We start from the raw sequence: 24,695 nt of genomic DNA on the forward strand, positions 1-24,695 counted from the left end.
TTACTACAAATTCGTGCGTTAACCGGCTACTACGTCACACCGAATAATTTCCGATTATCATTACCTGCTACACAGGCACATATCTAGAAATATACAGGGTGATTCAAAAAGGACTTTACAACTTTGAAAGCATATAGAAATTTATTTAGATAACTTACAGAGTCGGTTGAGGTCCCATTCCATAGCAAGACACATAACGTTTTGACTCGCGTAGTCCATTAGTACCGAACTCACCCACCAGTAGCGCTGTCAGCATTTTTCTTGAAAATGGTTACTTTTACTGGTGCGAACGTGCTCGCTGTGTGTTTTGGTTTCACGAGATGGCACCACCTCACTACCAAGTACAAGTCCGAGATTTTCTTGATACCCGATTCCCAGGTCGGTGGATTGGTCGTGCAGATCCAATTGCATGGCCACCTCGCTCCCCAGATTTGACCCCGCTTGATTTTTTCTTGTGGGGTTTTACTGGACCTACACGACCAATTGCATGGCCACCTCGCTCCCCAGATTTGTCCCCGCTTGATTTTTTCTTGTGGGGTTTCATTGGACCTGCACGACCAATTGCATGGCCACCTCGCTCCCCAGATTTGTCCCCGCTTGATTTTTTCTTGTGGGGTTTCATTGGACCTGCACGACCAATCCACCGATCTGCGAATCGGGTATCAAGGAAATCTCGGACTTCTACGTGGTAGTGAGGTGGTGCCATCTCGTGAAACCAAAACACTCAACGAGCACGTTCGCACCAGTAAAAGTAACCATTTTGAAGAAAAAATGCTGACAGCGCTACTGGTGGGTGAGTTCGGTACTAATGGACTACGTGAGTCAAAACTTTATGTGTTTTGCTTTGGAATGGCACCTCAACCGACTCTGTAAGTTATGTGAATAAATTTCTATATGCTTTCAAAGTTGTAAAGTCCTTTTCGAATCACTCTGTATTTCGGAGGGTCCGAACGAAGTGTCTCAATAATAATAATAATAATTCTTGAGTTATTGTTAAAAGACGACTTTATGCACAGTAAGGCTAATCTGGACTGGACCTACAGTTTATAGTGAGATCCGAAATGCTTTGGGCGTCCACCGGGTATCGAACCCGGGACCCATTGATTACAACGCGGTGACGATACCACTGCGCCACCTGGGAGACCTGTTAATGTAACTGAATTGTATTACTGTTGTTGAATGTAAAAGAAAAATAAGCATTTCTCTTTTTGTGATTTGAAAAAAAAAACAATGTCAATTTCTTGATCGGGCTAATAGCCGGACTGGTTCAACTATTCTATTTTTATCCCATGCATTTGACAGAATCTGAAAAAATCGGGCAAAACCGATTTCGTTATGTAAGGTTTTATGATGGAAGAAACTTATAAAAAAAAACAATTTTCTAAAAAAGAAAGCCAATTTCTGAAATGAGAATTTCATATCTCGACGCAAAATGACTCTTGCATAATTTTATGGATATCGAATATCAGGTATGCACAATCGAGTTGTGCATGATAAAAGCTGATGGGACAGCGAAGTCGCAATAGAAAGGATTGTGAAAGTTGAATGGTGGGTGAAGTAAATTTTGGAAATTATGGAAATTTCAAACAAGTTTTTACATGGCAAGAATCAGGTGCACACAGCGATTGAAGTGGAAAATGTTAGCTGGAGGTATGTTTGGTCGAGCCTTGGAATTAGCTGGATAATGCTTTGCAAAAACTTTTCTAGCTGTGGGGAGGATACCCCTTTCACTTGGAGAACTGGGTACACTGAAATGTATTCAGACTCCACACACAGAAGACTGAATGCATCAAATCTATTTGATAGAGCAGAAACATATCGATTGATGATGGATTAAGGTGGTTTTTTTGTGGCTAGTGCCAAGAATCACGTTCAATATCGAACTTCCTCAGATGTATTTCTTCTCAGGGTGCAGAGTAACTTATATTTCACCTATTATTGTTCTTCTTCTTCATCTTCTTCTCCCTCTTATTATTATTATCATTACTATCTATTATTATTATCTTACGTATCATGCAATTGGAACGGAACTAACAATATTTTGCATTGTTGAGAAGTTAGAAGTTGAGTACACTTTAACTAGGAACTGGAACCTTGCTTGCTTTCCATAAGCATCTATAAATATTTGTTATATATAGTTCTTTGTCTTCTTGTACTTTTTCAAGATACACAGATATCAAACAGAGACCACTTAATCTTTTTTCCTCCATGGCACCTTATGTTTTAACGCACCGAAGGATACACAATAATTATAATAATAATAAAAAATAATATGACGGCGTGAATTGTCATGGTCAGATGTCAGATCTCGACCAGTCGAGAAATTCATTCCAAATGATCGTTTTTAAAAATGGCCAATTTTTGCTTTTTCCTGCACTATAAATTTCTGAAATTTCTTGAAATTAACTTTTTTTGTTCCAGAAGTGCAAAACCTATCACTTGTTGGGGAAATAATGTGTAGAATTAACAGTTTCCAGATATCTCAGGGGTACTTGCCCCCTTTGCCCCTCCTTGCGTGCGCCCCTGTAGATATCCCTCTGAATATAGAGTAACATTATTTCCATATCATCTCTGGTTGCTCTGCATTTGCAGCTTTGAGGCGAGTTACAAATCTCGCATCATCCAATCAAAAAGTGAGGCGTTGACGTCATCTCAACGCAGCACATATCGATGAACCACTAGCTCACGCTGTACTCTGCTCTTAGGCTCGCCAGCCAGCTGGGGATATTCCGAAACTAATCGGACTCTAATTCTCGTTCTGCAATTGCCTCAGAAGCTTAATTTTTACACTCGACAATAGTTTTAACATCTATGAATTGAGTTTATACTCCTAATACGTTTGATAACAAATGTTAATAGCATTACTGCAGGAGGTATGGAGTCGCAACATGGAAAACAAAAGCAGATAGAATTACAAATGTATTAAAATATCTTTATTTTTTGTATTTATAAATTATATTACAAAAATATCTTCTCTCTGTGCGAGTAGCTTTGTTTATTCAGCCAAGCAATCCCCAATACTTTATATCAGATATCTGAAAGATAGAAATAGCACAATTGGAAACTACTTTGTTAAGAAAATTGTACAAAACAAATATTGCTCTGTAGTATATATTTACTAAAACTTACTTAAACTTTTAACTTTAAAGATTTTATATGTGATTATTTGCATCTTTCTTATTTTACGCCACTTTTCTGTATCTTTAGGTTAATCGTGACGATGAGGATAACAACATGAAATTTATGAATGTCCATGCCAGGAGTCGAACCTAGAGCTGTCGTTGACGCGTTCGGTCACCGAAGGTCCTTTTTGAGTTTTTGAGTTTTCGTTTTAAGTCCACTTTATGCACAGATAGGCTAATCGGGACTGGACCTACAGTTTAAAGTGGGACCTAAACCACTATATGCCGGTTTTTCCCCGACATGTCCTACATTTTAGGCGTCCGGGAGGAATTTGAGAAATATCATAAATGTCCTACATTTTGAGCGTCACATAATATTAATTAGGACAATATGTGTTTCATTTGAACAAAAAGAAACCATGAAAGTTACAAGTCCATGGACAGCCCTCCCAAACTCAATAGTGGGAGTTATTTTGATTCAATCATTGCCCAAAAAGAGAATAAAAGTTTATGCTAGAAGAACAACGGAAGCAATTAATGAAAGTTTTGAGGCCCCATATTGCTGAATATTTGTTAGTCATTACAGGACATAATGCAAATGTTGAGACACTATACTTTCATTACCATCGAATCACGAGAGAAATATTTCATTTCATAAAGTCTGTAAAAAGTTTGGTACTGGTCCACATAATTTCAAAGAGTTTGACTGTCAATCTCTCATAATATATTTTGACTCAACCTGAAATTTTGAGAAAAGTTGGCTCATCTTACCAGTTAAAACATCTAGTAAGAGGTGCATTGTTTAGTATGATTACAAGTTTGGAAGTTTTGCATTAAAGAACTAGTTAACAAATCTTTTTTTTTTAACTGGAAAGTGTCAATTTTAAATTACTCACTAACATGATTTATAGAAATATGTATTATTTATGTGTGTCGTACATTTTGACTCAATGTCCTACATTTTAGAACATTAAGTCCTACATCTCTCTTATAGCGATCTGGTAACCATACACGTATGCCTACACCGGGTGTCGAACACAACCCCTTAGCGAAGATCCTAATTCAACAATTGAAAAGAAATAAAGGAAAATAAATAGAAACAAAATAAATAGATTAAAGCAAATCGCTAATACAAAGAAAGCAAAGATAAAGCAAAGATTAAAAATTAAACATTGAAATAATTGAGGGACAGAATGGTAACTAAAGAAATTGATTGATTGATTTGCTTTATTATACTTCGCTTTTTGTGCCACTTTTGGCTAATTTGCGAAAATGGGGATGAGTGATGATATTGTTGAATGGACACTCACAAAAATCCATTCCCAGGCCGGGATTCGAACCCAGGACCCCTGGCGTCGTAGCGCGATGTGCTAACCACTCCGCCACGGGCGCAGGATAAAAAAAAACTAAAGAAAATATGGGAGGAAATGAAATAACGGAAATAATAAAACGAAAGAATAGGGCACACGAATAGGATTAAATTAAAGCAAATAACAAACAGGATAGAAAAGATATGAAAAAGGAAAATAATAAACAATAAGAGAAAAATGTAAATATATAAATATATAAACTAAGTGAAAAGAGAACAAAAAAAAAAGAATAAAAAAAATTCCATACCTTTCGAATTTTAACCATGGAATCCATGGAGGCCATGCCCATAGCCCAAACCATATCCCAAACCGTAGCCCAAACCACCCAAACCACCACCATAGATGCCTATGGGGGCCTTGGCAATGACTGGTGCTGCCACCACAGCCTTGGCAATTGGGATAGGCACGCTTCCGTAGTGGATTGATTTAACATTGGCATAGGAGGTGCTGATTGGTGCGATGGCCTTAACAGCCGCCACTGGAGCGACGCCATAGCCTATTCCATGGCCTATTCCGTGGCCCAAGCCTAAGCCACCATACCCATAGCCTAGTCCATAGCCTAATCCAATCCCTCGCTTGTCTCTGACTTCAGGTTCGGCGTGGGCGACAGCGACCAAAAGAATAATGGCAACCTGAAATAAATTTAAAGAAAACTTACTAAGTTAACGGAACAAGGAAAGGAAACACTCATACTGTGCAAGAAAATTCGAACCCAGAATACCAATTTTGTTAAAAACGCGTGACAATAGTAAACTGAACGTGTTAGTTTTAAGTGTAAGGTGACGAATTAACACTACGAGATCACGGATCTAATCCCCCTCGGCTCAAGCTGAGGCTCTGCCATGAATGTCCTCTGTCAGTGCAGGCCACTTTTAACTAAAGCCACTGCCACTATCTTGTCCTTTTCTTGGCATCTTTATCATCATCTCTGTCGCTGTTAATCTAAGTATGTACACAATTTCTAAACGATAACTGTGTTTTTACAGTATAATTGACACTAGCTTAATCTTATAGACCAGGAGGTTATTTATAATATAAATCAGTGTTCTAAATTAGCCGTTCGAGTTCGACAGACGCTGATATTTTACTCAACAAGTGTTGTCTTGGCCTTATTTATAACTAGAGTCAGGACGTTATTTTTAGTAAATTTAGCTTTCGCAATATGCCTATTCGGTGGCGTTAAGTGCTTGACTCTCGATCTCGCCTTCGAAGATCCCTGGTTCGAATCCAGGCCTTCGCATGGGTGATCTTTGTGAGTGTGCCTTCATGAATTTCATCGTATTATCACTCATCCTCGTCGTCGCGATAGACCAAAAGCGGTACAATAAGCGACAGTAAATAACAAGAATAGAAACAAATACATACGTATAAAATCATGTAGTAAAATGGTTGAAATACATAAAATATTTGTTGCAAATTCCCACTTACGTTCTATTTGTTTTGATATATTAAAATAACTTAAATGTTTCGACACGAGATGGCAGTCCATTGCTTCTTTTTATAAAAATTCAAAAAGAAAAAATTGACTTAATTTTGGTCAAACGGTTAGCGATTAACTGGAAGAATTTATCAAAATCTGCAAAAAATACTGAATTTTATTTCTTAAATAATTATTAAATTACTATCAAAGTGAAACATATTTTTTCTTTTTTCATTCATTTCGACATTGATATCATTATGTATAAGTCTTCAATCCTCACGTGTAGAACCAGTCTGTTTTAAAGTTGCCTAATGACCTAGAGGTCACGCTTATTAGAAAATCACAAAGGAATATACATTAGCGTTGGTGAAGAGTCAATTCTAGTTAAATTAAAAGACGCGCAAGAAAACAATGGAATGGACATCAACATTAAATATAATTTAAGAAGCGAAGCAAGATTTGACAAAATAGATTTATATTCTGTGACTGGTGTAGATATGAAACGGAAGGAAATCGTGTACAGTACATGTGGTGTAGTTTTAACAAAAGATTGTTTAAAACAGGAAGTATCAAACGTAAAATTTGTAGTAATATTATGTGCGATCTTATTATGTTCTTTGATTCATTCCAACGAACGTATTTCAATTTTGCAATTTAGAACACTCTTCACGTATCTTAGTTGTAATGTAATGCTAACATGACATTAAAGTGCTTGCGTGTTTCACGAAGACAAGAATAGTGGTAATGTCTTCGTCTTGTAATCAAGAGATCCCAAGTTTGATACCCGGTTGAGGTACATTGCTAACAATTCACATGTGAATAGAAAAAATATTTATGTACATTTCCGAGTCTATATACGAGATAACAGTCAGACTCGAAAATGTACATAAATATTTCTTATATTCGTATGTGAATTGTTACACCCCCACACACAATTATATATATATATATATATATATATATATATATATATATATATATATATATATATTCGTCAGTGCGAAGTTGTTCACCACTTCAAGTTTAATGTCAATTAAAAAATAATAAATTATATACTGTATTATGAGGGAAGGCTGCAAGGTGTTCGTGGACAATACAAACATATTAGTCGAAATAAAATTTTCGGGTGCTTCAGCACTTGGGTTATTTACACCCATCACATTACATGGGGGATCAGACCCTTACCATAGCTAAAGTCAACATTAGTCTCTAAGGACTAAAATTCTGACTTCAGTTAAAGCTGAGGCTGTAAGGGGGCACTCAGCCCACATAGGGACAAAACACAGAACCCTACAGAAGTTTGTACTGGTCGAAAGTCGAGACGCCAGAGCCTCGATGGACTGCAAAACTCTAGATTGAGTGCCTTCTGAGGTCTCCCATTACACCCCTACTACACAAACAGAAAATTTGGAATAAACTCACGTTTGATACCAAGCCTTTCTAACTACAGACGAGCAAGAAAACTTGTCAATTTCAGAAATGTAAATTATACGTCGTAGCGTAGAGAATAAAGGAAGAGAATATACTGTGTATATTGAACTTGAAATTAGGTTAAGGAGAACTGGTTTTTACGTTTCAAAGAATTCAGTATTCAAATTTTGTAAATTAAGTCGGCGTGCACTTGCAAAAATTGTCTAAATCTTTGAATATAAAAATAATGGTAAAGTTACGCCATCTATTAGCTACTCTCATACTAAGTTCTGAAAATAATTCAAAATTTGGGAAGAAAATCCAGCGTTCTTTAGCTTCTTGCAGAGTGAGTGATTTTATGACGTAATTACTAACCTAAGTTCTTTCCTACACCAAAGTAGATGTCAACGATTCTCCATATGGTCTCTATTGGTTTTGCATTCTGGTTCACGTGTTCGTAATTGTTTATTCACCACTTTCGTCTAGTTACCATTCATACTCCTTTGCTAAAACTGACGCAAAAATGACGATATGACGTATACATGTATATCTACCTGATAGCGTATTTACAAACCCTACAGTGCTGCAGAACCAGAGATATATAACACTTTCTTATTGGCCGTGTGAACCGGAAGTGATTATGTTCCGTGTCCATTGTTCCTTGTTTCTTCATTTACAGCAAAAGTATGGAAATGTGATTATATAGTAATAAAGTTTGTAATCAGATAGTCGAAATTATGTTAAGAAATATACGTTTATATAAAAAATATAATGTTTAAAATGCTATACGTTGGACATACATAATTGTCTCAATAGTCATTGGTAGTTACAATGTTTGCGCTGATGTGACTTTAAATAGAAAAATCATTCACTTCAAGAAGAGTTCTGATTTCTGTCTTCTAAAACATTAATTTAAATAATCTTGCTAAAAAATGAACCTTATTCTAAATGGGTTTCTTATCTTGTTGGGATGGATATCTGAAATCTACACTGTTAATTTGAACCCTGCCATCTAGCGTTAACTTGAAGGAACGCTGCATCAACTTCCGGAATGGCAGCCAATCAGTAGCCAAATATCGCTGGAGGTTCTGCAGTACTATAGGGTTTGTAAATACGCTTCCTGATACAGTGGCAGTTCTACTCTTTTCACACAACGGAGATAAGGTACGAGTTTCTTTAAGTTTGGCCGGAACTTTACATTCTAACATTACACTGCATGAAAATAATAATTTTACAAAATAAGTCTTAGTGTCATATTGATTTAAAATATTCAGAATAATATGTAAATGTATGCGAGCGAAAATAAAAACTATTATGTAATTAAAACTGCATTATTATCATAATTAACGGTTTTAAGAAATATTATTAATATGATTTCTAAAATTGAATACACATGATACTACTATTCCAATTTCGCCCACTATGTATCGGAGTGAGTATATAGTATATAGGCAGTAGCCCACCCTTCTGCGCATCGAGAGAGCGTACATGAGAAATTTTCAGAACGATTCAGGGTAGAGCAAGAATGACGCACACGCACTGTGTGAAAAAGAGGTAGATGGAAATAGAGTGACAAAAAAACGAGAAAGTGACAGAGATAAAGAAACATAAGAACAAAGAATTATGAACAGAAGCAGAGAGAGAAATAGAAGAGAGAAAGAACAAATAAAGAAAGATAAATTAAGAGAAAGAAAGAGATCGATAAACATAACAAGAAAGATGAAAGGAGAGAGAGAAGAGAAGACGAAAGGAACGATAGAAATATAGAAATAGAGAGAAAGAAAGTAGGAAGTATATAAAGAAACAGGAAGAAAGAAATAGAAGGAAGAGAAAATGGAGGACGAAAGAAACTGACATAGAAATAAAGAAATAGAGATAACAGGAGAGAAAGAATGGAAGAAGGATACAGATAAACAGAAATTAGGGAAGAGAGAATGAAATATAGAAATAAACGTAGGAAAAAAGAGAAGACAGCTAAAGAACTGGGGAGAAGGAGAGAAAAAAGGGTATATAGAAACGTATAAAGAGAAAAAGGAAGACGAAAGAAACTGATAGAGATAAAAATAAAGAAATTGAACGAGGAAGAAGGGCATAGAGAAACAGAGGAAAATAAAAATTAAGAAATACTGAAAAATCGACTATGGAAACGGAAATACAGAAAGAAGGCTGCAGAGAAACATGGCAAGAAAGAGAGAAGGACATCATGGAAGAAGTATATCATGATTCCACAGTATCATCAGCAACAGAACTCACCAAGAACTTCATGATTATTGCTGTTGAGCTTGCTTTACACTCCTATGAACACCAAGCGACTGACAACGGAATCTCGGAACATGGTGATATTTATACAGGAACAATTTTCCTCGCTCACTGCACAGTCTTACGACACACCCTGCCATTTTTCCCTCCTATTTCCCATGGAGCGCCATGGGACCTGGTACGAAGCGTTCCTGGATATGCAACTTCAAGAGGCTGCGTATCGAAATTCTTTCTTTTTCTTCTTCTTCTTCCTCTTATCTTCGCCGGTAAAGCACCCACGTAATTTCACGAGGTCAGCCTCGATTGTAAGCTCTTGAACCTGTGCGATGGAAGGACACTGGTTTCAGACAAACAAAAGCGCAGCGTTAAGTGGTTTGTATTACGTGGGAAAGTACAATTGGATTGGGTGGGAGGGGAGACTTGTTAAGATTGCTCAGTCAATTGTGTCTGCCAACATTCCAGCACCTTTTGCGGTGCAAAAAATTAGTTTTCGGTGGAAAAGTAAAGGACGTTGGTTTCCAAAGCGGAAATTCCCGAAGTGGACGTTCTTCTGTTTCAAGGTTTCTGTGATGATTGCGGATACAACTATTGCCGTGAACACTGATCTGTAAATCAGAAGTCTCTGGGTTTAAATCCTAAAGAACTTTTATTATCTATTCTCAGAAAACTGGAAATTTAGTTTAAATTAATACTATGTTGAAAACGTTCTCAATTAGACCTCTGGTGCCTGGCAGTATATGGGTAAGCTACCAATGACGTCAAGAAATAATGGAAGTACAGGGTGACCCCAAAAAACTATACCCAATTCACGAGAAGAATAATTTTATATACCGGTACTTATCTTTACCAAACGAAACATATTTTCCTCTTAAAACTAACTTTGTATGTAAATTATTTTGATAACATTCGCATTTAAAACTTTTAAGTTCGACAGTACAATGGGAGAAAGATGCTAATGATGTAAGAATACATATAATAGAAACCAAACGTTATTAATTCATAAGAAGAATTGTTGTCTATACTTGTAAACTCTGTAATTTAGAAGTATATTTTTGTACACATTTCTTGAAGATTAACATTTATTTATTCAAATCTTTACCGAACGATACTCTTCATATATAATAATTCTAAAATTAAAGCTTATTTTATTTCACAAAACTGCATTAGTTAAGCAATTACTATATAAATGAGTGCTGACATCTGTTGACAACTATTATTAACGCTTTACAAGGTTAAATATATAGAATGGAATATGGACAACTGTTGGCTATGAATTGACTGATTGATTTGGTTTATTTTACTCTTGCTACTTTTGGGATAAAACTGATGAATGGACACTTACACTCACTCATGGCCAAGGCGGGGATTCGAACCCGGTGTCCCTGGTGTTGTAGCGCTAGTAGCGATGTAGTGGTTGGCAGTAAGAATAACAGTTTTTTTTAGGGTTTTGTGATTTAAATAGACTTTAGCCACAAATAGGCTAATCCGCAGTGGATCTATAGTTTAAAGTGTGATCCGAACAACTATGTACAGTCACCAGCAATAAAGACGGGACACCTACATCCTGAAACACTCGCTTCCCTACAAGGCGTTATGCGTGTTGCCTAACTCTTCGATGGTGGTAAAAGTTGCCATTGAAAATTTCCTATTGAAATCCACACTTATCGTCTCATCAGGATCTAGGTATCTCATTTTTCGGTGGCTGTACCTCAGCCAGGGACCCCTTGATTACAAGGCGAGGACATTACGCCATCGGTAATGATGCATGAATAAAGAAAAAGCTTGATTCAGAATCAAGACCTCAGAATCCTGTGTGAGCCAGGAAAATTTTACTTTAATCTGAGTTCCTGTTTACAAAATATTACAAAAATAGCTCCTTGTTTCCTTCTTGTTTTTAAAAAAATGTTGTTCTTAATATTTTTGAAGGTTTTTCATTTTGTCTATTTTGTACCCGACTTTCAAGTTTTATGCATTCATTGTCATTTTCAATGAAACGTTATTTATTTGCACATTATGAAGTTGCCAGAGATAATTGCAAAGCTGGAAAATAGGGGTGAAACTTATAGCATCCATAAAGTCTTCGAGGAATAGGTGCAGTATAGATGATGAAAGTTTCAGGAAAAAGAGGTTAGGTAATGCAGAAAAGAGCAAATATGGACTCGGAATAATTGAAAACAATTTGTGATATTCTTAAAGGTCGAAATCCTTTTCTTGACTATATGAATCCGGTTACAATAGCCCGTTTCATATATCCTCCAATTATTTCTGTCGAAGAAGAGAGATTATGTTCTGATATGAAGAGGCACTCTTTCTGACAGACGACTATCTATCAATGTCGAAAACAGCAATTATATGTCAAGATTAACAATAGGATTTAATACATGTAGATCTCAACATTTTGGATGAACATATAGAATTATAGACATATGCGACTTGGAATTTGCCACCTTTCTCGGTTTATTGTGTCTACTTTTTTCTATTGGTGCCTATTTTTTACATTAAAAATACATTTTTGCCTTCCAATTTTAATGAAAAAAAATGCTTGAACTTCCAGGCTCTAGTTATGACTCTACGTGAACATTTTTAAATTGAACTCTGCCATCTATTGGTTACTTGTGTAATTAGAATAGCAGGGAGTATAAGCAGAATGACACCTACATTTGCTTAATAGTATAGCTAGGGTAGAAATCGATGTACATCATTTCTCACTTCTGTTTTATTCTGAGTGTACCATTTCTTACAAATCCTTCTACAACTAAGAGTCCAGCTGGTATAACAAGTAGTTACTTAACAGATCAAACTAAAAGCTATTATCCAATTGTCACTTCAATTCGAGCATGCAATAATTAAAAGTTTGATTCGTTAATTAGGCAATAGATGGCAGTTGTTACGAAATCATAATAAATCAATGTTACACGCCATTAAAGCGTTACAATAAACATAACTCTTGCTTTAGACGAACGTGAATATTATATAATTAAAAGAAGTCAAGCTTGAATTCTTGAACCTTATTGTGTCTGTGAGAAAACTGTAAATCATTTCTGAAAACCACTGCGTTATGTGGACCGAAATTCTATGTCCCTACATTTTCGCACCAAGATGATAGTGTATAAACTTGAGTGGCAGTTTCCATAGTGGAAGATAGCTTAGCTTGGGTGGGAAAATATATTTCAATAAATTATTTATGAAGCTCAGACAACGCGGACGCCATATTGCTCAATCTCCAGCTCAATTAGTTTGAGCTTGTGCGACAGGTTTTCTCGAAGAAATCCATATCTACATCTCCCGATCTTTTCCATAATATTTCTCACAGGGAGAAACAGTAGCGCGCTAAAAACTTGCGAAATTTTCCAGTACCTGAAAGTTTCGGGGCGTAATTCTCAAGACCTCAGTTTCGTCTGTGAGAACGGAATATTCTATGGCAAGTGGCATCTTATCTTGCGCTGTCATTCACGAGATTTCATGGACTGGTTCAACAGAAACTAATTAATGACAGTGGAGGGAGGGGAGGGGATGGGGTTGTCCGTCAGCACAGGAATAAAAAAAATCGAGTTTTTACTTTAAGTAATCGGGACTGGATCTTCAGTTTAAAGTTAAATCCGAACCACGGTAACACTTTACTATATGGGTGACGGATTTCTTACTTTTTACAGGATAAATTACGCAAATAATTTTCTGTAGCGTTGTGGAAGTTCGTGAGTGTAGTTTTGATCCGTTTTAATGCGAATGCAATTGTTTTCTGCGAAAATCTCTGTCCGACACGCTGTTTCTGCTGCCCCATTTGCTTTCTGCACGAGAGTACAATGTTCCGTGTGTTAGATGACGTAAACCCCGTAGTCAGTGTTTCAAACTCGCCATGTTTTCACTAGAACATGACGTGTAGAGTATTTTTATTTTTTTTATTTCTTTTTAACTATGCTTGCCTAACCTAACCTAACCTTACGGAAAATGGTTTGTGGGGCTAACATGAATGGTTTTCGGGGCTAACTTCAATGGTTTGTGGGTCTAACGTGAATGTTTTGTGGGGCTAACGTCAATGGTTTGTGAGGCTAACGTCAATGGTTTCTGAGGTATTAGCATAATTTCAAATCCGGGCACGAAAGTAGGTATTTTCCGGTGAACAAGGTTGAAACACTGCATAAATCGACAAAACACTCACAACGAGCGATGAACCAGTACGCTATCGCCATATTGTGTGTTACAGAATCGAAATAACGAGTAACAGTAAGTACTCGTAAATATAAGAAATAGACATTATTTTCGTTAGAAATTCATTATTTCACCTAAAGAAATGTTCGTTAGTACGTTAGTAATGTAAAAAAGTGCGAAATAAATTATTTATAGGTGTCACCCCTATAGTAAAGTAGTACCCGAACCACTATGTGGCCCCACTGGATATCGAACCCGCTACACCTTGATTACAAGGCAACGACGTTACAACTACGCCATCGGGTAGGCTCCAAATATATTGTAGTCACATTTGTAACATAAATTCATGGTTACTACAAAAGAAATATACTTTTTCAGATTTATATAGAACCAAATCCGTTAAACAGACAGACAAGCAATATACATATAGTCAGGGGTAGAAAAATACTGGCGCCTGAAAATTTTTAATTTTCGAATTCAGATGTAAAAAACTTTTTTTTTCAATAATTCGAGTTCACCTATGAACATTTCCATGACTTATTTTTAAATAACAAGTACAGTATATTTACATATATGGTAGAGTTATTCAGGAAGGGCACTCCGGAGCAACAATTAATTACATTTAATGCAGTCTTGTATTAATTAATACATTAGATGTTTTAAGGTGACATTTTAAAATGTCTAGTTTTTACCTTAGTTGCATTAATGGCCTTCTTGGCACATATTTGCACAAAATAAAATATTGGCTCCTGAGAAAATGGGCTGGCAGATGAATTATTTTCAGTTTTTGTCTACCCCTGCATATAGTAGCATACAAGCGGGATAGAAGTGTTTACGTGTTGTTCGTTTGAATTTGTTTTTAAGTCCACTTTAAGCACAGACAGGCTAATCGGGACTGGACCTATAATTTTCAGCGGGATTCATATCACCATGCGCTTCCACTGGGCATCGAAGCTGGATCCTCTTGATTGTAAGGCAACGATGTTACCACCACGCTATCGGGAAGGACCCTGCAGTTACTCATGATGCCAGTGTTGTATGGAGTAGGTTCATAAATAAAATATGCAAGTAGAAAAATAGAAATTTTTATTTTATTTTTGGGAGGAACTTTCTATAAAATATGATGACTTTCTTCAGTGCGGTGGAGTTAACATCTGGCAGTCAGGGAGGTGACAATTTTTAGCTGAAAAGAATACAAGAGGTATTGTTATAAAATTTCGGTAGAATTTCAATTATAAGAATAACTGGTAACTAAGGCATTGTAAGTTGTAAGACTGTTTCGAATAGCATTAAGTTTTATATTGTATGACTTTCGCAGGGCGCGGATTTTGATGACATTTCATCTTTTAACGGGTGCAATGTAGACATTGCTAACTAGTACAGAAATCCTGAACACCCTCCTCAGGTTGAAGAAATGTAATTTTTTGGGTCATTTTTTACATTTTCTAACTTTTCGGCCATTCTTTAAAATTTTGCATCATTTTTGTCATTTTTTAAAATTGTGCATAATTTTTAGGTCTTTTTTTTAAAATTTTGCATAATGTTTTAAAATTATGCATCATTTTTAGGTCATGTTTTTAAAATTTTGCATAATTTTTAAGTCATTTTTTAAAAAATTTGCATCATTTTTACGTCATTTCTTTTAAAATTTTGTGTCATTGCATGCTGAAACATAAGAAGTTCAACAATTTCTGTTTTGTCTGAATGTTATCTTGCGATACTTACTCTGTGTTTAACTAGCAGAGCAACAAAGCCTGTCTGAAAATCGCGAAATGCAACATTGTCGAGTTTCTTATTCACAGTCCGTACAACACACCAAGGTGAAGAAGCAATTGTTAAATTGTTTGTCTTGGAATATATATACTATTTTCAATAAGCAAATTGCGTTTTGTACGAATTTTTGGGTCTTTTTTCAAATATTTTAGGTCATTTTACAGGATTTTTGTTGTCATTTTAAAGATCATTTTTCAAAGGTTTGTAGGTCATCAAAATCCGGGCCCTTTCTTTCTCTCTCTCTCTCTCTGTCTTATTTTCTTCTCTACTTCCTCCTCTATTTCTATCTATCTATTTCTTTTCAGTCTCTCTCTCTCTCTCTCTCTCTGTTTCTTTTCTGTCTCTCTCTCTCTCCATCTATTTTTACCTCTCACCTCTCTCTTTCGTATATCTCTTTCTGTGTCTCTTTTCTTCCTGTCCTTTCTGTCCCTTTTCTCTCTTGTTCTTTCTGTACGTCTTACTGGTGTTTAGTAATCCCTCGTATAAGCTATTAGGATGTTCTGGGGGCATTTTCATTTTATCCCCCCCCATAAAATTTAATGTGCATCTTTCTGTATTACTCATATTTTCAAGTATATGATACTATACCCTGAAAATACTATACCTTGAAGCTTTATATAAAAAAATATAATCAGAAATGACCGTGAAATATTACCTTTGGTAAGTTTACAGCATGCATGAGGATAATGTTGAGATTTACAAGGATGGTCAAGGTCGGATTCATCTTGTTAAAGTACAAATAGATACAGAACTCGTGTTACAGTGGGAATAAATTTTGGGTTTAGGAATGCCAGAGAGAGAAAGAAAATAGAGAGAAATAGAATGGGTGAGGTAGACAAAGACAGAGGAGAGGGAAAGAAAGAGAGAGACATGCTTTCTTTCCTCTCTTTCTCAAGAGAGAGAGCGAGTGGGAGAGAGAGAGAGAGAGAGAGAGAAGGAAGAGAAACAGATGCAGAGAAAAAGAGAGAGAAAGAAATAATAGTGAGGAGAGAGGAAGGGATAAAAACAGAGACAGACAAAAAAGAGAGAGAAATAGAAGCGAGGAGAGAGGAAGAGAGAGAAACAGATGGAGAGAGAGAGAGAAGGAAAGAATACTAGGAAGATAGAAAGAAAGGAACAGGGAGGGAGGAAGATAAAAGAGAGAGATTGAGAAAGCAAAAAAGAGATAGAGAAGGAGTTAGTTGGAAACTTAAATAGATAAATTTTCAGAGTTAAGTTACCTGGGGCTAAATGAGAATGCTTTAGAAACTTCCGAATCCTTCGCTGTCTCCGCTTTCACTGCCAAAACCTCCAAATCCACCACTTTCTCCGCCTCCAAGACCTCCAAATCCGCCACTTTCTCCGCCTCCAAGCCCTCCAAATCCACCACTTTCTCCGCCTCCAAGACCACCAAATCCGCCACTTTCTCCGCCTCCAAGACCTCCAAATCCGCCACTTTCTCCGCCTCCAAATCCGCCACTTTCTCCACCTCCAAGACCGCCGAAGCCTCCAAATCCGCCACCTTCACCTCCAAGACCGCCAAGACCTCCACTTTCTCCTCCAAGACCACCACTGCTTCCTCCAAAACCTCCCTCGCTGCCTCCAAAACCTTCATGGTGGCCATGGGACTTGATCACAACAGGAGTAGCGTGCTTGCTGACAAGGTTGAAGTTTTGGTAAGAGGTGGCCTTTTCGTGCTTGTGTTCCCCATAGCTCCCACCACTGCCTCCGCCAAGACCACCAAGCTCACTGCTGCCTCCTCCAAATCCTCCAATGTCGTCACTACCGCCTCCAAAATCTCCAAACCCTCCTTGAGCTGAGGTTATGGCTACGACGGCAGCAATACAAGCCTTAAAAAGAAGGAGATGAAAATCAAAGTAACTTTTCAAATAGCTGGAGTTCCGTTTTGTAGTTATACATCTATGCATGCTGCTGTTTTTACATTCCTAATAGAACAATAAGTACAGCAACCAAGAAAACTACACATCATATGCACGACAACAGTATTTCCCAACCAGGTCTAGTCTTACATGTTATTTAATTTTCCCGCGAAAATCGAAACCAATAAGCGCGCATGATTGCAGCCGTGCCAATCAGCTAGCTTCTTGGCAATGATTGGCTACTGGACTCACGTGCTCGCTACTACGTCACGAATTATGGCGGGAATGAGACATTATGGAGCTGTTCACATGCTTCTGGAAAGATCGGCGTCCTCATCAATGAAATTCAGGAGACACAAGTTATAAAGATATTGCGTAACCGTCCATCAACTTTTTCCCATATTACGAGGCAGCCTAAGCCGTGGCACGGTACATAAAAATGCACAATACGTAACAAGCGTGTAAATATCGCCAATTCGTCTTTTTTTACGGACATCTCTACGCCTTTCTTTTTAATGACCGGGATACAGCGAGGACATTGCATAACTGGCCAAACTCGGACCGAGTGAATGACAACCCAGTGTTCGCTGGACTATAACAATATACTTTCCACATGCACTTGATACGCAAGGGGACATAAGGAGGGGGAACTGGGCAACTTTCGGCTCGCTTAAATAACCTTCGCAATGCATCGGTGACTGGAATGGTCTCGTTGTGAACATGCGTATGTAACCAAGACTCTCTCAGCCCTGTGGAGGGGAAAGGACTTGGAAGGAAATTGATTAAGTGCTGTTGAAATGCGTGCTTAAGATTTTTTTTAGGGGGGAGGGGCATTTTTTTCTTAGCGTCTGCACCGGGACAATTATAGTTTAATGACCGATCGCGAAAGTGAACGTAAGCAGTCGTTTCCTGTTTTGGTTGAAGCCTTGCCAAAGGTTGTTTTGTTGCCTGGTTACAGATCTATTAACCAAACTGACCAATCACGACACTTGATTCTGAGGGCTTGATTGTGGACTTTCATATAAATTTCACGCTCTTGCCCAGTTATATTGACCCATTGCCGTTTCTTCGTGCAATAACATTACCATCAGCCAGAAGCGAACAAAAGACGAGTACAAAAAACAAAAAAATGCTCTACTTATGGACAGAATACGATCTGGAAAAAGAAGTTCATTATGGTAAAGTGTTTACCTTGGCGTGCTATGAAACCAGTTGCTCCAGGTTCGAACCCTGGCCAAGGTAGGGAACATATATTTTGCTTGTTCCCTCACCCTCTTCATCAATTCATCCTTATCGTCGCGATTAAACCGTACAGCGTTCACTTTGTAACTGAACGGGTCCACTGGTCCAAACCGATCTGTTCTACTTTCAAGTGTAAGTCCTCGGCTATCTGAGAATATAGAAAACTTAACTCTCTAGCCTTCTTAAACCCAAAGGTTTATGGCTGCAGCAACACAAGCTTTCCATCTGTCCTTATCCTGGGCAAGATCAAACCAATCTTTTCCATCCTTATTGATTTCCTTTAGGTCCATCTCAACGTTATCCCTCCATCTTTGTCTTGGTCTTCCTGCAGGTCTTTTACCATCAGGTTTCCCAACAAGGACCCTGTAAACTTTCTTTCCTCTTCCATTCGTGCCACATGGCCTGCCCACCTAAGTCTTCTTGATTTATTTAATAAAGACATCTCAAAACAAGTTTTCAAAATGAATTTGAAACATGTAGATATTTCGAGTGGCGAAAATATTCGCAAGGAAAAAGTTACAGCAAATCCAGATAACATTGTTTGGTCATCCATGTATCTACACCCTAGCTTTTCATTGTTGAACCAACCTTCAGTATCACGACGGCATTCAGCACGTCTTGACTACCCTAATGCAGGGGTTCTCAAACCTTTTTCGTTTCGCGGCACCCTTAGTGGTTCAAGACATTTCCGCGGCTCCCAAGTCAGAATTTAGGCCTATCTAATATTTGCAACGCCCAGTTAGTGATGTTAGGTTGCTTGCCTGAAGTTAAAAAATAAACACATATTTCAAATTCGAAACATTTTGTGTGTAAAAAAAGTACTAAATAAGCACATATTTGGAACAATCATATCATATTCACTGAAAATATTGGAACTTTTCGCGGCGCATACTTTGGGAGCCACTGCCCTAATGGATGGATCTACGAATATTTTCCCACGAAACAACTTTGAGACAATAGTTTTGTCTGCTACCTGTCAAAAGATCAACGGATATAATCTATCTAATTATGATTAAAAAAAACAACACTCCAACATTATGACTACTTATGATGATGACACGTGGTTAGCACACAGCAAGATAAATCGTTACTTTTGTATATTACTTTTGTCTGCTAATTGCCATGAGATCTACGGATAATCTACTTACCAAATGGTGAAAAAACACTACTACGTTATTATGAAAAGTTTGTTTAATACTGTTTTAAGTTACTAATTTGTTTATTTGCCTCTTGTTGTTAATTCAAACCTAAAGATCAATAATGATGAATGTAAGAATAGTCACAGAGCAGAGCCATCTAACAGTTGGGCTGAAAAGTTCGTAGGCTGACTCATAGATGGCGTTACTAGAATTAAATACATGTGATTTTTACTTAGTACTAACCTTCAAAAGATACGTGTATAAATTTCACAGCTGCCGGATAATTAGTTCGTGAGATATAGCATTGTGAGTGAAGCAGCTTTTGTTATTGTGAAAAAATGGATAAAAAAAAGAATTTCGTGTGTTAATAAAGCATTGCTTTTTGGCGAAAAAAAATACTGTTGAAGCCAAGACTTGGCTTGATAAACATTATTCGGACTCTGCACCAGGAAAATCAACCGTTGAGAAGTGGTTTGCTAAATTTAAACGAGGCGAAATGAGCTTCGAAGACGATGCGCGCAGTGGACGCCCCAAAGAGGCTGTTACCGACGAAAACATCAAAAAAGTCCACAAAATAATTTTAAATGATCGTAAAGTGAAGTTGATCGAGATAGCTGAGACTTTAAAAATATCAAAGGAACGTGTTGGACATATTGTGCATGAATATTTGAACATGCGAAAGCTGTGTGCAAAGTGGGTGCCGCGCGTGCTCACAATCGATCAAAAGCAACAACGTTTTGGTGATTCGGAGCAATGTTTAGCGATATTCAACCGTAATAAAATTGCTTCCCCATCCACCATATTCTCCAGATCTGGCCCCCAGTGACTTTTTCCTGTTTGCAGACCTTAAAAGAATGCTCGCTGGAAAGAAATTTAGCACTGATGAAGAGGTAATCGCCGAAACTGAGCCCTATTTTGAGGCTAAAGAGAAATCGTACTATAAAAATGGCATCGAAAAATTGTATGACCGCTATAATCGTTGTATCGCCCTCGAAGGCAACTATATTGAATAATAAAATCGAATTTTGTCAAAAAAATATTTTTTACTATGTTAGCCTACGAACTTTTCAGCCCAACTGTTATACTTAGATTTGGAATAATCACACCGCACACACCTAACTTGATGATTGAACAGAAATGATGTTACGACATGACCAAATTTGTATATAACTGCAAACTTCGACATCAGAATAACTTTTGGAGTATTTGGAACCTCACTCTTTACCTTTACAATACATAACTTTCACCTTCAGTATGAGTGAACCTGATTTTTTTGTCACTGAAGTTTTTGTCTCAAATTCGGAAAAAAATTCTGACATCGTTTATGAAGCATGAAATGATTTCAATAGCAAACCTTTTGTTTTTACCTGCACAGCACCTGTGGAAAGAACATAGCGAATAAAGTTTCTCCATTTTCAACTGTAACGTATCGTCTTGGTTACGGTAATAATTAATTCACAATACTTTTACTTGTTCTGCTTGCGTGTCAGTTATAGACAATATTATGTGGAACGGCAACACATCCATTTTGTCCAGCTATGGCATCATAGTGCTTTCAAAGGACGGCAGTTGGGAGTGGGTGTCTGCTATATGCTGAAGGGCACAGTGAGAGATAGAGGAGAGAGAGAAAGATATATGTGGAGATTAGGAGAGAGAGACAGACAGAGAGACAGAGAGAGAGGAAGAGAAAGAGATATGTAGAGATTAGGAGAGAGAGAGACAGACAGAGAGAGAGAGTGAGTGAGAGAGAGAGAGAGAAATACCAGAGACAAGAGTGTGAGAATAAGAGATGTAGAGATTAAGAGACAGAGAGACAGACAGACAGAGAGTGAGTGAGTGAGAGAGAGAGAAATACCAGAGACAAGAGTGTGAGAATGAGAGAAGAGGGAGGTATGACACAAAGAGAAGGAACACAAGAAGTAAATATAGTAAAAGAGATATTAGGAGAAAGAGAGAGAGAGACAGACAGACAGACAGACAGACAGAGAGAGAGAATGAGTGAGGGAGAGACAGACAAACAAAGAGTGAGTGAGAGAGAGAGAGAAATACCAGAGACAAGAGTGTGAGAAATAGAGAAGTGGGAGGTATGACACAAAGAGAAAAACACAAGAAGTAAATAGAGTAAAAGAGATATTAGGAGTAAGAGAGAGAAAGAGAGAGGGAGAGAGACAGACAGACAGACAGAGAGTGAGTGAGTGAGAGAGAGAAATACCAGAGACAAGAGTGTGAGAATGAGAGAAGAGGGAGGTATGACACAAAGAGAAGGAACACAAGAAGTAAATAGAGTAAAAGAGATATGTGGAGATTAGGAGAGAGAGGCAGACAGACAGAGAGAGAGAAAAAGAGAGAAATATAAAGAATAATACAAGTAGAAAGTTAGAGAGAAAATATTTGAGCAAGAGAGAGAGAGAGACAGAGAGGGGGGAGAATGAGTGAGTTAGAGTGTGAATGAAAAAGAGAAGGAATAATTGAAGAAGCAGAGAGAGAAGGAGGTAGAGAAAAAAAGGAATACAGACAAAGAGAGAGAGAGATATATATGTAAAAGAGAAAAATAATAGGATAAAGGGAGAGAGTAATGAACACGATGAGAGAGAGAGAGTGAGAGTAAGGGACACAGAAAATGAGAGAGCGAGAGAGGATAAAGGAAACAGAAAGATAAACAGAGAGAAGCAAAATGTAAAAGAGAAATGGAAACAGAAAAAGTGACAGAGAGAACGTTAAAGAATAACAGAAAGATAGACAGAGAGAGGGAAAGAATGAATATGAGAGTGATATAGAGACTGTGACAGAAAGAAAGGTAAAACGGAAAGAATTGATAACGACCACTAAATTTTTTTAAAAAATCCGTAAAATGCTAATACAGTATTTCCAAGGTTCGATTCACGCCCGTGTACTTAATAAATTATAGTGCATTGTCTGTGTCGCTTGTACGTTTCTTAGGCCCCAAGCACTGAAGCTTAGAAGATATAGTCACGCTACACGTAACACACACGCAGACACGTGAGCGGGGAGTCCACTAACCTACAAAAAGAGGAATAAAGATTGCGTCTGTGGAGGCGACAGCACGACAATATCGCAAGAGAGTTACACGGCAAGTGAAATTCTCTAATAGCACCTCAGAGGAAGGAATGGAGCATGAAATTAACATGCTCTGCATATTAATAAGATCGTGTATGTAGGCATTACGATCACGTGATACATAAGGAAACACTGTGTGATTTTTTATATGTATTCTCACTTGTTCTGTAGTCTAAAGTGATATTTCCATAGTACTTACTTAATATCCTGGTCATATCAATGGTTTATGTTACTTTTTTGCAAACTATTTAGCTTATAAATTTAGTGATGAAGTAATTCACTGTTACTTTTGAAAAGTAACACAGTTACAATTTATTTTGAAATTGCTTTCATGTAACTTGATAGCCGAAAGCCTGACTCATGGGCGTCCGGAAGGGGGGGGGGGCAAGTGTGGGCCGTGGCCCCCCCTGGACAATGAAAGTCAACCAAATATTATGTACTTCACACATATAATTTCATCTTAGCCACAATGATATGTGTTAATTATTGCATGAACATCATAAATTCAAATTTATGCAATATTTTTTTTAGGGAACAACACTTTTGTTAGAGAAAATGTGCCTTGTTTGCCCCCCTTGGAAAAAATACCTTCCTTGCCCCTCCCTGGAAAAAATGCTGCGGACGTCCATGGCCTGACTGCACCAATGAGGGGGGTGGAGGGACAGACCAAATTTTGACAGGGCTGACCGTATTTAAACTGTAGGACCAATCTCGATTATCCGTCATGAGTTCCTTGTTTCTTAACTAAGAATCGCAAAGATTTTTTTTTCAGTTTTAGTTTGTCTGCTATACAAATAGTTAATTAATGTATTATTGTTCGTTTCACATTCTGGGGTGCATGGGCTGATCCTTTCCGAATACATCCAAACGCCAACCTTCCTCCGTAGTACACCCTGGACTGCATTCTGCAGACTAGCGAGTCTCTGGCGTCTGGACTCTGTAGGGCTCGTGTTGTATCGTCTGCATATGTTTGTGATTGTCCCTTCATCCATCCTCATCTTCGCGATTAGCCAAAGTAGCAGAAAAGCGAAGTAAAATAAAGTAAATAAATCAAACTAAATCGTTTCACATTCTATATTTGGTCACGTTACCATTTAATATGTTAGATCAGTTAAGACATTTCACCCTTGTTAGGTCAAACACTGCTATGTGTCGTTACAACAGATGCTAAAACAAATATCTAAGGTTAACCTTGCATAATGATTTTACACTCTAAACTGATGATTTTGCCAATTCCACAAATAATGATTTTACCATCTAAAATGAAGATTTTACCAATTTCATAAGTAATGATTCTACCATCTAAAATAATGATTTTACCAATTCCATAAATAATTATTTTTACCATCTAAAATGATGATTTTACCAATTCAATAAAAATTAAAAACTGATTAGTATGTACACTTACCGGCAACAAAAATAGGACACTTATATCCTGCAATACAGGCTTCTCTGCAATGCATTATGTATGTTGCCTAACTTCAAGGCCAGTCCAACTTTTCAATACCAAGTTCCGCTATAGCCGTAGAGTTTGGCAACACACATTACACATTGCAATGAAGCCAGTATTTCAGGACCTAGGTGTCCCATTATTGCCGGTGATTGTACAAGACTAAATAGATATATAAATGCCACATCTCCTTTGCTGGCTCTTCTTTCCAATTTAAATCTGACACTAGAGAAATAAACTGCTGATCAATATCGATTCACACTTTAAAAAAAAATACTCTTCAGAGTACACACACACACGCTTTCCCCAACCCTCAATACTTACAAGAACCTTCATATTGTTTTAACACAAATGAACTGTTCACCAGGAGGAACACAAGCGAAGTGTGGATGACACAGTCCAGGTAAGACGTATTTATACGAAC

At 37.4% G+C, this 24,695-nt stretch overlaps 2 protein-coding genes across 2 annotated transcripts; both read right to left on the reverse strand.

The window, feature by feature from the left end:
- Positions 1 to 2,928: 2,928 nt before the first annotated feature.
- LOC145980792 (uncharacterized) lies at positions 2,929 to 9,711 on the reverse strand. Its single transcript, XM_083113879.1, has 3 exons — positions 9,576 to 9,711; positions 4,740 to 5,124; positions 2,929 to 3,035 (listed from the first exon to the last, which is right to left on the reverse strand). The coding sequence occupies exons 1-2, from the start codon at positions 9,585 to 9,587 to the stop codon at positions 4,750 to 4,752; spliced, it is 387 nt and encodes a 128-aa protein (XP_082970005.1). The 5' UTR covers positions 9,588 to 9,711; the 3' UTR covers positions 2,929 to 3,035; positions 4,740 to 4,749.
- Positions 9,712 to 14,799: 5,088 nt separating this feature from the next.
- Positions 14,800 to 24,695, reverse strand: LOC145980706 (uncharacterized). Its single transcript, XM_083113768.1, has 3 exons — positions 24,596 to 24,695; positions 16,724 to 17,332; positions 14,800 to 14,913 (listed from the first exon to the last, which is right to left on the reverse strand). Exons 1-2 carry the CDS (start codon positions 24,605 to 24,607, stop codon positions 16,745 to 16,747), a joined length of 600 nt encoding a protein of 199 aa, XP_082969894.1. The 5' UTR covers positions 24,608 to 24,695; the 3' UTR covers positions 14,800 to 14,913; positions 16,724 to 16,744.

Source organism: Lepisma saccharinum, chromosome 28 (assembly GCF_977018435.1).
Source record: "Lepisma saccharinum chromosome 28, izLepSacc3.1, whole genome shotgun sequence".
In the NCBI taxonomy this organism is placed as follows: domain Eukaryota; kingdom Metazoa; phylum Arthropoda; class Insecta; order Zygentoma; family Lepismatidae; genus Lepisma; species Lepisma saccharinum.